This window comes from Pituophis catenifer, unplaced genomic scaffold (assembly GCF_029215685.1).
Source record: "Pituophis catenifer annectens isolate HBS135680 unplaced genomic scaffold, rPitCat1.0.hap2 SCAF_1, whole genome shotgun sequence".
Taxonomy (NCBI): Eukaryota; Metazoa; Chordata; class Lepidosauria; order Squamata; family Colubridae; genus Pituophis; species Pituophis catenifer.
In genome coordinates, this window is record NW_027256881.1 from 140,338,110 (window position 1) to 140,351,815 (window position 13,706).

The 13,706-nt window shown below is 41.0% G+C and overlaps 1 protein-coding gene across 1 annotated transcript in view; it reads right to left on the bottom strand.

Moving 5' to 3' along the window:
• Positions 1–250: 250 nt before the first annotated feature.
• Positions 251–13,706, bottom strand: part of OSR1 (odd-skipped related transcription factor 1) — a 36,887-nt gene continuing 23,431 nt past the window's right edge. The window contains exons 2-3 of the mRNA XM_070955672.1: positions 5,117–5,797; positions 251–1,330 (exon numbers count right to left, since the gene is read on the bottom strand). Of these exons, the coding sequence (XP_070811773.1) occupies positions 1,195–1,330; positions 5,117–5,763 (783 nt within the window). The 5' untranslated portion in view covers positions 5,764–5,797 and the 3' untranslated portion in view covers positions 251–1,194. The remainder of the gene's footprint in view (positions 1,331–5,116; positions 5,798–13,706) is intronic.

Sequence of the window (13,706 nt, forward strand, 5' to 3'; positions counted from 1 at the left end):
ATTTCTGGAAAATAAAACCATCAAGTAATGATATAAGAACATGACAGATAGCATAGAGTTTTGCAAAAACAGCTTTAACCAAGAGATTTAAATGTCACTCAGGAACATTTGCCTGTAAAATACCAATTTATTTTAATACTTAAAAAATAATAATAAATCCAGTGATAAATGTTCATTATCAAGAATCAGCATAAAGTGCCAAATAGCAATAACTTTAAACCAAAAACATATTGGAATGTCTTGTCTTGTCTTTTTTTTTAAATTTTAGTTTACACTGTTTAGGGAAAAAAATAAAATAAAGATGATTCTGGATAAAATGCTCATGTTGAGATTTGTCAGCAAACTCTCCCACCCGCCCTTTTACAAAACTCAGTTCACCATCACCTGGGCACCCGCTCACTTGAAAGTACCACCAAGGCCACACTGTGCACAGCAGTCACTTTGATTTATTATGATCAAGTTTCCCTTTTGTCACTTGGGTTATTTTTCGTTGGTTGGTTGCTTGATTTGGTTTGCTTGGTTTTTCTTTCCATTTTTCTTTCAAATTACAAACTACCTCCCAAGGCAACAGATCACGAATAAACAGAAATGACAGAATGCTCATTAGAGCGTGCAGAAGAGATTCCCCCCCCCCACACACACACACAAAAAAACCCTGTCCACCAAAGACAGAAGTGGTAATTTCTGAAGAAGATGGCAGACCCCTGTTATAGCACAAATCTCCTTCAGAATGTTGCCTCTTTCCAAGCAGTTTTATTAGTGATCTTCCCTGCCATCTCACCATGCCCTCAAATATAGAATTAGTTAGGATAATATCCTTCTAGATGATCTTTTCCAAAGTTTATAAAGGAGACACTTTTAAACAAATCACTCACAAAAGAATAAACTTAATCGGGGAGGTAGAAAGCTATTTGTTGTTTGTGTTTGAACTGAGGACAAAAATTCCTCTCTAATACATGAGCACCACCTTTTGACGTAAAGTTTAGTGAAGTCACACAGGATTTACACTTGGAAGTACCCAGGTTTCGGAAAGGCTGACTGCATTTTTGTGCATGTCGGGCTGTGAGTTTTCTTGATGTATTTTTTTTTAAGTATTAAATTAATTACGTTGAGTGTTCCCCATTGTCTCTGTGAAGAATTTGATCTAAAATGTAGAGTGAAGCGGAGAGATGAAGTTCGTTGGGGTTAAAATCTTTAGCATTTCATTTTGGAAGGTCTGAGTTCCTTTACTTGTGTGTGTAGTGTCTTGTGAACAGCCAGAGTCCTGGATTGGCAAAATCCTTTTCCGCATTCTTGACACTTAAAAGGTTTTTCTTTTGAGTGGATATATCTGGGAAGAGAAAATAAGAGAAAGAGAGAAAAAAAAATTTTTTTTTAAATAGACATTTAACCTCTCCAGGGAAATACAATTCTGTTTCAACTTGCTGGAATACAAACATTTGCTGGGGGAGGCGGGGGGGAAGTAAAGGGAGCTTTATTCAACTAAAGAAAATGGTAATCACTCTGAATTTGGATGCAGAATTAATGTTGATCCTGCTGCAATTTACTGTTTAGACCAATGTATCTCAATCTCAGCAACTTTAAGGTGTGGGGACTTCATCTCTCAGAATTCCTCGGTCAGTTGAGAAGCACTGGTTTAAACAGTGGCACTTTTAGCAATAGCACTTAGACTTATATACCGCTTCATGGTGCTTTACAGCCCTCTCTAAGCAGTTTACAGAATCAGCCTATTGCCACCAACAATCTGGGTCCTTATTTGACCGACCTCAAAAGGATGGAAGGCTAAGTCAACCTTGAGCCAGTCAGGATCGAACTCCTGGCAGTGGGCAGTCAGCCTGCAATACTGTATTCTAACCACTGCACCACCATGTACACATGAATATGTCATGATGCAACTGGCCTTGATTAAGAGCTTGTATCAAGATACCTAACTCAAGGGCATAAATTGCAGCACTTTTTGGGATTATGTCATCACACATATCACCATTGGCTCTCCCTGGCCCACTCTGCAAAACTCGGGCAAGTACAAAAATAGCCATGCAATATTTTTGTTAATATCAGAATGAAATTCCATCCAAAACTGAACACAAAAAGATATATTTAGAGCATCCCTTTGAATTGGATAGAAAAATACAAAAATCAAAGATCCTACCATCCCCAGAAATAATTGAATTAGAAAGTTTAATATCCAGTTCTATGTTAATAGTATCAGTAGAATTTATACAGCAGTTGTGTATCAGTATATCCCATTGTTTTCAGGCAATTCTGAAATCATATTTTCAACTCCCATTATGTTTGGTAGCGAAAAGTAGAAAGGATTAAATTCTAAACGCATAGTATTGTCCTCTTTCTATTAGTATTACCATATCTAAGCTGGAGGAAAAAACCTCAGATAGCAGCAAAGAGTTAAGAATATCTTGATAGTCATCTGGTGGTCATTTGGACTTTTAGCAGATTACACCACAGAGTATCCTTAATTTTTAACTAGACTTTTGGATAAAAAGAGAAGGATCCCAAGACTCAAACTTTTTTTCAGTTGTTTAAAATAAGTGACCAAGGAAGTATCCAACTTTAATCAGAAGAATCCTGGAGGAAGAATTTTTTTAACAGTTCTGCTATCTTTAAATCTGTCTCTCAGAATTGCTATTGCCCTGCAGGAGACAATATAGAAGCCTTTTTTATTTCCCATCTCTAACATTGGAAATAATACTAATGTTACATTGTCATGGTAGTATGCTAGTCTATAAATTAAATAACCAAAGGATCCTAATTATTTATGGTTCCTCGTTATTTTTCTAAATCCTTTAACATTCACTTGGTCTCTCCTATTCCAATATAAGACAGACAAAAACCATCGATTGATGAAAAAGCCCAGAAATCATAAAACCAGAACAAACAATGAAAAAAGATAATTCACGAAGGAGCTTCAGACGATATTAACAGGCCTTTGTCCACAACTTTAAAGTGGTTGCAGTTGGCTTAACTACTGGTATAATGGTTTATGTATTGATTTTATTAGCATGCTGAGAATTCTCTATTAGATTTTAGCATAGTTTTCATAATCCAATGCTACACTTTGAAACTGATTTAAGTGTGTCTAGTAGACATGTATTTATCATACCAGTAAAAATATAGAAATACAAACTAAATGAAGAACCATTACAATAAAATTTAATGTTTTTTTTTTCTATTTGTGTACATGTCAAGGAAAGAGTGCACAAAAAGCTACATAAAGTCTCTTGGGGGGAAATGTTGATTTTGTAATCAGAAATTGTATCCAGTTTTGGCATTCGATTACCAAGCTTAGTGATTTAAAACAGAGTTCATTGATTGGACTGTTGGGAACTATTATTTAGAGCAGACCATAATGTAAAAAATAATTTTAAAAAATTGGGTAGAGAGAGAATAGTGATATACTCTCTAAACAAGAGTTTAAAAATACAAAGCAAACTCCTGATCTGCACTGTCTTGAAACCAATATATCTAAACTTTGTCTTTTTGAAATATGCAGTTATACTTTGAATTGGTAATTATTTAAGGGAGGATACAATTAAAAGTATACTCTTTACATACAGATGATTCAGTTTTGATTAGCTTTGCCATTGTTATTCACATGATATCTGTTCTGCCTGGCATAAGTTACTAGCCATATGCCCAGTTAGTAAATTAAAGTTGCCAGAGATAAAGCTCTGGAACCGATGATCTAAACATCATTCCAGAATGAGAAACCTGTGCTGCTCCAGATGTTGCTGAACTTTAGTTGCCTGGACCAATGAGAGTTGTATTTCAACGAGCCCTAGAGAAGCACAGGGTGTTTCTCCCAGACAGTAATAAAAGCATAATAGGATTTCTACCGATAAAATCGTTTCTTTGTTGTGATTCCAACTTGCTCTTAAAAAACAAGTTCATCTGCATATTTATTCCATAAAGCTTAAGTAGCTGAAAATTCAGTGAGGTTTACTCTAAAACCGTATCTTCCCTCCAGATGTGTTCAACTACAATCCGTAAAATCCTCAAAGAACATAACATTTTGAAGTAAGCAGGGAGGTATCTAGCGGGCATGAGTATGGAGAAAGCAGGCATACAAGACTGAAATGGTCATCATTTCAGCCATCAAATGGCCATCATCAAATGGTCATCAATGCTCAAATTAAGAAGCATGGGCAATCAACAATGGATTAGGAGAATAAGGGGAAGCACGCAGATTCAATCCCTGGGCATCTTCTCAAAGGAGAATCTGGACTCATGGAGTTAGCAATAGCACTTAGACTTATATACTGCTTCACAGTGCTTTACAGCCCTCTCTAAGCAGTTTACAGAGTCAGCATATTGTCCTCAATAATCTGGGTCCTCATTTTACTGACCTTGGAAGGGTGAGTCAACCTTGAGCCGGTGAGAATCGAACTGCTGAACTGCAAGCAGCCAGCAGGCAGCAGAAGTAGCCTGCGGTACTGCATTCTAACCACTGTGCCATGGTTATGGTACAGTGGTACAGTGGTACCAATGGTAATGATCTTTGTTAAAGATCTCTCACATTAATGGTAATTAATTAATTACCATTTGGTACCAATGGTAATTAATTACCATAATGTGAGAGATCTTTAACAAAGATCATTACCATTTTTTGCATGATAATAGCAAGGTGGATGGAACAGGAGAGAGACTGGGACATATCAAGTTATCAGTGATGCCATCAGAGAAGGATATGAATGTCCATAGCCTCTACTCAGGAAAATGAGGCGCATCCTGGAGTACAAATCCAGTTGACCCCATTTTGAATTAAATGAAGTAATATTTCCTTCATGTTGAATGGGAACATAAGACCATGAAAAGCAATTTCTAGAACTGCATGACCAGTGCCTATAAGAGATCTTCATTTTTCTGAGCTTTAAGAATTGTTTGCAAATGTTCAAGCCTTACATTATCAAGATCACATTATCTGCAAAAAAATGGATATCCATTACTTAAATGGGTGTATTATATTTAAATCAAAGCAGTGTGGCTTATATTTACGATGCAACCCAAACAAGCAATATTGTGATAAATTTTCTATACAATGCACCCTAAAATCCTTTATAATAAACCTGAGTTTTGTTAAATAAACATATTCAATTACCTGTGATCTCTCAGATGATCTTGCCTTCTGAAGGCCTTATGACAAATGTCGCACGTGTATGGCCGCTCATCTGTATGGGTTCTTTCATGAATCAAAAGGTTGTAGGACTTGGTGAAGTGTCTGCCACAGAATTTGCACACAAACTCCTTCTTGGTTTTGGAGGGTAGCCTCCCACGGGTGGGTTTCTTCTCAGGGGAAAGTTTGGTCACTTCAAGCAACGGGCCCAGGCCTGCAGAAGAGCCTTGGTTGTCTATCTGTCCCAATTTTGAATGATCTTCTTGGGTGGCAGCCACAGCAAGGTTTGCAAAATCAAATCTAGGCTTGGCTTTGAGCGGCATATTTGTGGCTTCGTGCTTGGGATGGATGACGTGTGGGAACAACGGGAAGGCAGGCAACTGGAATCTGGCATCCACGAGGCTGGTCACACCAGGCACTTTGGAGAATGACGAGCGGGGCAAATGCATGGCAGGGTAGCCCAAAGTCCATTGGTGAAGGTGAACAGCATGGAGGGCACTGAAACCGTAGAGGTTGGGCAGATGGTCTGAAGGCACTGCAGGGAGGCCATTGAATGCTTGCAGAAAGGAGTAATTGGTCAGCTGCAGGGAAGGATGGATGGGTACTGGGGCAGGCAAGGTCTTGCTCCCCATACTGGCAGAGAAGTCTGAAAGAGAAGGAAAGGGCCTGCAAGAAAGGAAGGAAGGGGAGAAAAATAAAATGGGCTCAATAAATGAAGTGTGGAACAAGGCAGCTATTTAACATAATTATCCCTAAACAGAAATAAGATGACACAAAGACACTGAATCAAGAAGAACAGGCATAGAATAATGTTCAGAGAATGTTAAGATACTGAATGAAGAAATTATAAGTACAGATATTATAAGTACAGCATCAATTGTAAGCTGCAGCATCAGTCTCTTTTTCCCAAAAAAAACTTTATTAGTTTAAAATATTAAAATACAAATACATCTGTAACAAAAATAGGTCCATAATAATTGTGCACTTCAACGTCGTTCTGACAGTACACAAATCTTAACTCTATTCATATATTCCCAGATATTCCTACTTGATCAAATATATGTAAACACAATTTTTGTCTTATTTTGATCTATATATTTCCTGTTTTTATTTTCTATCCATTGATACCGGTTTTCCCAAGTTGAGTAATATTCCGAGTCTTCCTTATTATTTAATTCTATAGTAAGTTTGTCCATTTCTGCACACTCAAAAATTTTCCGGATTATTACACAATCTGTCGGTATAGTGGACATTTTCCAAGCTTGTGTGAGTACAATTCTTGCTGCTGTAGTAATACGAATGATCAAATATTTAATCTTTTTAGGATATTTTCCTTTAATGATCCCCAGAAGAAACAGTTCAGGCTTCAATTCTATTTGGCAATGTGTAATTTCATTTAACCATTTTTGTATTTTAATCCAGTATTTTTTATTTTTTTATTTTATTTATTTATTTGGTTCGATTTATATGCCGCCCTTCTCTGGAGACTCAGGGCGGCTTACAATGCATTAAGCAATAGCCTTCATACTTTTGTATATACCTGCTTAGTAGGGCTTTTGCCCCCCCCCCCCCAAGCGGTGTTCTTTTTTATACAGAGTCATCTTATTGCCCCCACAAACCGGGTCCTCATTTTACCTACCTCGAAAGGATGGAAGGCTGAGTCAACCTTGAGCCTGGTGAGATTCGAACTTGCAGTAATTGCAGGCAGCTGGTGCTATTTAACAGCACTTAGTCTGCTGCGCCACCAAGGCTCTTTTGATTTCTGGGCAAAGCCACCCTACATGAAAAAAGGTACCTTGCAGCATCAGTCTCATTTCATAATACGACTTCCCCGACAGATTGTTTTAACAGCTGTACCTTCACAATAAATATGAAACTGAGTAACCTAACCACTAGGAAAATCTTAAGCAGCTATTAGAAATCCTGAAGGGTAACAGCAAAAGCCCCTCTAGTTTTTCCTTCTGAGGCCTGGCCATTATCCCAGAACTAATCTTCTTCCTGATGGCAGTGTGGAATAAGATTCAGCTACCGCTTCAGAGAGCTTCTGTCCACATCATCCTCTTTGCTTCGTACAACAAAACGTCTCTGTACAATCATGTGTGAAACTTTCTGAACTTTGCCCCAGTGTGATATAGACCTTGGTATCCTGGAGACATCAAGGTAGGGATAGCTGACTATACCAATGTCATTTTGATTCACTGGGTTATAAAAGGACTAGAAATAGAATGCAATATAGACAGTCCCCAGGTTAAGAAGTTCCGACTTACAGACAATTCATACTTACAACTTTAGCTTATTGCTAAAAATGGTACAAAGCTTTCCCTTCCTCGAGCCGACAAACTACTGAAGCCTCACAAAGTTTTCAGGAACTGCTGAAGCCGCATGTTTTTTTAAAATACAGCCCGTTTCAGTGGTTCATGAAAACACCGTGTCGCTTCAATGGTTCATTGACATGAGGAAGGAGAAGGGAGGAGTAATAGGTAACTTGTCTTACATACAAATTTGAGTGAAAGACAGACTTAGGAACTGAACTCATTCTTAACCCAGGGACTGATGGGTTGAATAGAAAAGTAGCTTAAATTATATGTTCCCAGACAGAGGATAAGGCTTCCAGGGCAGAACTGGAACAACAAAGTTGTCAACTAGTGAAGAAAGACAAAGGTGTGTCAGTTCCTTTACAACTAACAATACAATAACAGTACAATAAACGTTGTCAGCACAATAACAACTAACTTAATTATTAGTTAACTATAATAGTTAACTCCTATCCGAAAATGGGAGATTCAGTTTGGTATAGTGCTAAAGGCACCGGGTTAGAAACTGGGAGATTGTGAGTTCTAGTTCTGGTTTGGTATAGTGCTAAAGGCAAGTTAGAAACTGGGAGATTGTGAGTTCTAGTTCTGCCTGAGGCACAAAGCCAGCTGGGTGGGTGACCTTGAGCCAGTAATTCTCCCTCACCCCTAGGAACGGCTAACCACTTCTGAAATCTTGCTAAGAAAACTGCAGGGATTAATTCAGACAGCAGCCAGGAGTCAACACTGATTTGAGGATGTGCATGTTCACACACACACACACACACACACACACACACACCACATTGTGTTAAAGTTGGAGGTTAAGCTTGTTGTATCACTGACTTTTATAAACTTGCGAGAGGGAGGAGGGGATGAAAACAGGCAAGCTGATGAGGAGGTTCTGCCTGAACAGCAGAGATGCAACTTCCAGCTCAAAGCTTCCTTTTACTGCCTTTGCCACAATAATGGAGAGGCACTGAGTTTCATGGAAAAAACAAAACACGTTCAGTGGGTGTATGGGATATTTAATAAAAAGCTTACCTTTGGCAAATTTAGACAGGCACACACCTGGTTTGTCAGCTCAGGGTGAGCAGATTAGCCACATCCCTTGCCATTCTTTTCTTTAAAAAGGGGGGCTTGGTGATGTTCACCCGCACCTTAGATTTCCCCTAAGTTGCATAACAGGAACCTAGGAGCATAACAAAACCAAGACTGCTTCCTTACCCACCAGGACCAGAATAGAGAGGTAAAATGAAGCCACTTTAAAAATTAAAATTATTTTTTATTTTTTATAAAAATAAAAAATATTTATTAAAAATGAAGTGGCTTCATGGTTCACATTTTATTTTTTGTCCCATCTAGGCAATGCAGAGCCTCACAGATGCTTTTTTTCCCATTTGCTCTCAGGCCCTCAAGATACAGCCAATGGGAATTATTTCACACTTCAAACTGGTAAGCAAACCTCTTGCATTCTAAGCCAGGGGTCTCCAACCTTGGCAACTTTAAGACTTGTAGACTTCAACTCCCAGAATTCCCCAGCCAGCCATGATGGCCAAGGAATTCTGGGAGTTGAAGTCCACAAGTCTCAAAGTTGCCAAGTTGGAGAGCCCTGCTCCAAACAATGTGGCAGAATTCCTGGGCGTTCTTTTTTTTTTTTTTTTTTTTTAAGGCGTGTCTATGGAGATCCTCAATCACCCAAGTCATGGTTATCCCAAAGGTGCTTTTTTCCCAAAAGGCAACTGGACTTTGTTTTTTTCTTTTGAAAACATTTTGCTTCTCATCCAAGAACTGTGAACTGAAGAAGCTTCCTGGATGAGAGGCAAAACGTTTTCAAAGGTGGGGGCGGAACAAAGTCCAGTTACCTTTTTGGGGAAAAAAACACACCTTTCAATTTTTCTGGAGCTCAAGGAAGGCAGGCTGCAATTTGCTCAAGTTGCTCCCCAAATGCCTGGATGGTCCTTCATTTTAAGTAGCTTCCTTGTCTCTTTTCTCTCCCTCCCATCACCGTGCTTCAACTCTGACCTCCAATTTCCTTCAGAAAGAGTTTTCAAGGCGCTGCTTCATATGCCATGCTGTCATTTCCCTTATGCTTTCCTCCACCATGGGGCACGAACCAAATAGATGATATTCCTTGCTGACCTACTCTGCAATGAAACAAGGGCTTGGAATTTAATGAGATCTACTGCCAACTATTTATTTTTATTTTTATTTATTTTATTAGTTTGATTTATATATGTCGCCCTTCTCCAGAGACTCTGGGCGGCTTACAATGCATTAAGCAATAGCCTTCATACTTTTGTATATATCTGTTTAGTACGGCTTTTTGGGCCCCCCTGAGCGGTGTTCTATTTTATACAAAGTCAGCTTATTGCCCCCACAAACCGGGTCCTGCTATGAGCCACAAATTTAATCCATAGGGAACGACTAGAAAATAAGACCCAGCCTCTCGCCCCCCCATCCCACTTTTCTTTCTTGCTGTCCACTGTACATGGAAAGACCCAACGCCCTCTATCTTCTTCCAATCAGTTATGAAAGAAGAGGATCCAAGATTAAAACTTGGATGAGATCACCACTAGGAGATTCCAAAGATGTAACCTTGATTGTGGGGGGGGGGGAGGGGAATCTGGAAGACGACAAAGGCAAATCTTTTATCTGTTGTTTGAGGAAAAATTGTATTGAAAAATCACTCGGGATTGAAGTCTCCAGAGATTGAACCGAAGTTGAGGCTAAACCTTTAATGGTAGGGTGGAAGGGTAGAAATTTATTTCAAGCCACGTTTTTCAATCCCATCTCCAATCAGAGGTGGGGAATGGCACAGCAAGCCTAAAATTCAGAAGGACTGAGCAAGTCCTGAACGCAGGGGTCCCCAAACTTGGCAGCTTTAAGACTTGTGGACTTCAACTCCCAGAATTCTCCAGCCAGCATAGCTGGCTGGAGAATTCTGGGAGTTGAAGTCCACAAGTCTTAAAGCTGCCAAGTTTGAAGACCTCTGTGTCTAAAGCCTCAAGTTCAGGAAACTACTATCAGCATCTCAAGAAGCAAAGGGATTACAACTTTCGGAGTCAGCCAGTGAACAAAACTGCCACCGGTTTGAATGGCACTAATTTACCATTCCCTTCAAAGGAAAATAGGAGAGATAAACGCCAGTTTCCTCCAATGGCGGAGCCTTCCTTGACGAGATTATCCGCATTCAAACCGCTACCAGCAATTCTGGGAGTTGTAGTCCATCAGCTGCCTGAAGTTAATTCTAGGCTGAGAATAAAGCGACCCAGCCTCGGTGCTTTCGGGTTAAATAAGCAGAGCGAAATGACGGCACAGACTCGCGAGCGGGGGGGGGGGGGTTAAACGTGGTCTTCCCCCCCCCCTTTCTCGAATAACTCCTGGTGGCAAAGAAGGACGGAGAAGCCTGTTCAGACGACTGCAAAACCAGCCAAAATGAACTTTTAAGATTGCATCTGAGGGAGGCAGTCTCGTTTCAAAAAGAAATAGCAGAAATGGGGGAAACGGTGTATAACGAAACAAAACAGACCCACAGATCTCAGATTGAACTGTGTTTGGGCCTGGTTTGTTTTGAACACACGCCATCTTTTCGCATACTGGAATCCCCTAAAACAGGAGTGGGCAACTGTGGCCCTTTTACAACCTGTGGACTTCAACTCCCAGAATTCCTGAGACAGCCAAGCTGGCTCAGGAATTCTGGGAGTTGAAGTCCACAGGTTGTAAAAGGGCCACAGTTGCCCACCCCTGCTCTAAAACCTTTGCCCTTCAATCTCGGCTCGGCACTCAGTCAGGATCTTCCCCCGGAGATCGGATCCCTGCCTGTTACGGAAGACCGTACGGATGACCGCCTGCCCACGATCAAGACGGTCTTTTGACACCCAAGAGAGCGGCGGCTGCAGCAAGTGAGATTCCGATCTCACCATTTGGGCAGCGGGTCCTGAGTTCGCTTCTTGCGCTAATACAGCGAGCTCTACACTGGGTTGACACGCGTCCGCTTTAGGTTAGAAGATATAAACATGGTTTTTGCCTGATAAGGAGAGTCGGCGGCTATCTACTGGCCTGGAGATAAACGGAACGACGGGGACTTTTTCTTGGGATATAACCCCCCCCCCCTCTTTTTTTTCGTGTCCCCGTTTTCCCAACAGGGCTCAGGACATCATATCAGCAGCCAAGATACGCAGCAGTGGTAAAATCCATTTTTTTTTCTTCTATCGGTTCTGTGGGCCTGGCTTGGTGGGCGTGGCAGGGGAAGGATACTGCAAAATCCCCATTTCCTCACCACTCTGGGGCCAGCCAGGGGTGCTATTTGCCGATTCTCCGAACTGCTCAAAATTTCCGCTATCGGTTCTTCAGAACCTATCAGGACCTGCTGGATTTCACCCAGATACTCAGGCAAAGTTTCAAAAGGAGAACGAGGAGACAAGCTTACAGGGATGACTTCAGAGTCATCCGTGGACCAGCGTAGGGGTCTCTGTGGCACAGGCTGGCCCAAGGAAAGCGTTGCCCAGCCCCGACGTAAAGGCGGCGATCTGCTCGGCAGCTGCGGGGTTGGCTTGAGGGTCGCTGCTGAGGGCCACTTTTTCCACCACACTTTACTAGATCGGCCTCAAAAAAAGGAGAATCGTGAATCTTAGAATTCCATCGCGTTGACCCAGAATAAGCGAATGTGACATTTCGCCAAGATCTGCCTTTTCTAATTGGATAAATTCAGAGTAGCCTTCGATTAAAGCACATGCACACGCATTAGTAAGCCAGATTCCTCCCCCCTCCACCACCCCCCTCCCCTCCGCCTCTGTTAACTATTTGAGAGCCGGTCAGTCGTGGGGTATTTCTCTTTCTTTTCATTTTTCAGAGAGCCTTTATGAATTCTCTTGATTTGGATCTGGCCGAGGGGGGAAAAATGCCTTCTTTTAAGTCTGGTAGGGGAAAGGGGGAGGCGGCTGGAGAACGGATCTGGTGTTTGTTCGGATTTTTGGAACTCACATCTAGTAGCCCAGTAGGCAGGCGAGCAACCGATAGTAAAAAAAAAAAAAAAATTGCTTTTAAGAATGACCTGATGGTGTAAGCATTTAGGAATATACAGCAATAAACAATTATTTAGGAATTCGCAGGTTTATTCCTGTGCTTATTTGGTTCCAGAGCAAACACTGTTAGGTTCCAAGAAATTATCCGCGGGCTACTTAAGATTTCGTGTGGCAACTGGAATCGCAGCAATAGGCGACTTTCGTCCGAAAGCCTGATACTTAGGCGAGCCTTTAAAGCGTTAATTGCAGAGAAAAAGAAATCTCAGCCAAAACAAAAAAACCCAGACACATTAAGGTATGCTCCCCTTAACTTCAATCGTCGCGGAATCAAAATATATATCGCATAGTTATTTACCTGCCCAATTCACTTTACTTAAAAGTCGTTAGGTTATCTAAACACGTGTATAAACCCGGCTCCTTTTTTAAAAAAGGAATTCGCCGCTCTATATAATGAAGTAACAAATTCCATTGAAATTTTGTTTCTTGGGGGGGGGGAATGCCCCCTCAATAACGCGCTACCCTACAGTCAGATTAAGACGTTAGGACAACTTTATTCCCAACTGACAAGCCTGTTTAAGGAAGTACGCTCGACTTCGGGAAACTGGAGAAACCGATTTCGGGATTCAATCCAAGGGCTGCCGTTTTAATCCCATGACTCCGCTTTTAAAACGCGAAGAGGCAGCAGAACGAGAAATTAGAGAAATTCCTTTCAACCGATTTTTTTCAAGCCGAAAGAAAAGGAAAGTTCCGGTGTGGCAGGAAAGCTTTTGGGTGCTATAAAAGCAGTTTAGTTTGAAAGAGAGAGAGAGAGAGAGACAGAGAGAGAGAGAGAGAGAGAGAGAGAGAGAGAGAGAGAGAGAGGGAGGGAGGGAGGGAGAGAGAGAAAGAAAAAGAAAGAGAGAGAAAGAAAGAGAGAGAGAGAAAAGAGAGAGAAAGAAAGAGAGAGAAAAGAAAGAGAAAGAGAGAGAGAAGAAAGAGAGAGAGAAAAGAAAGAGAAAGAGAGAGAAAGAGAAAGAGAAAGAAAGAGAGAGAGAGAGAAGAGAGAAAAGAGAGAAGAAAAGAAAGAAGAGAAGGAGAGAAAAGAGGAAGAGAAGAGAAGGAGAAGAAGGAAGGAAGGAAGAGAGGAAGGAATGGAAGGAGGAAAGGAAGGAAGAAGAGGGAGAGGGTGACCAGAAAGAGTTTGGAAGAAGGATTTGGAAGGGGGGCTGGGGTCCAAATCGGTAGGTTTCCCTTTCTCTCCGTTATACCCCGAGGTAG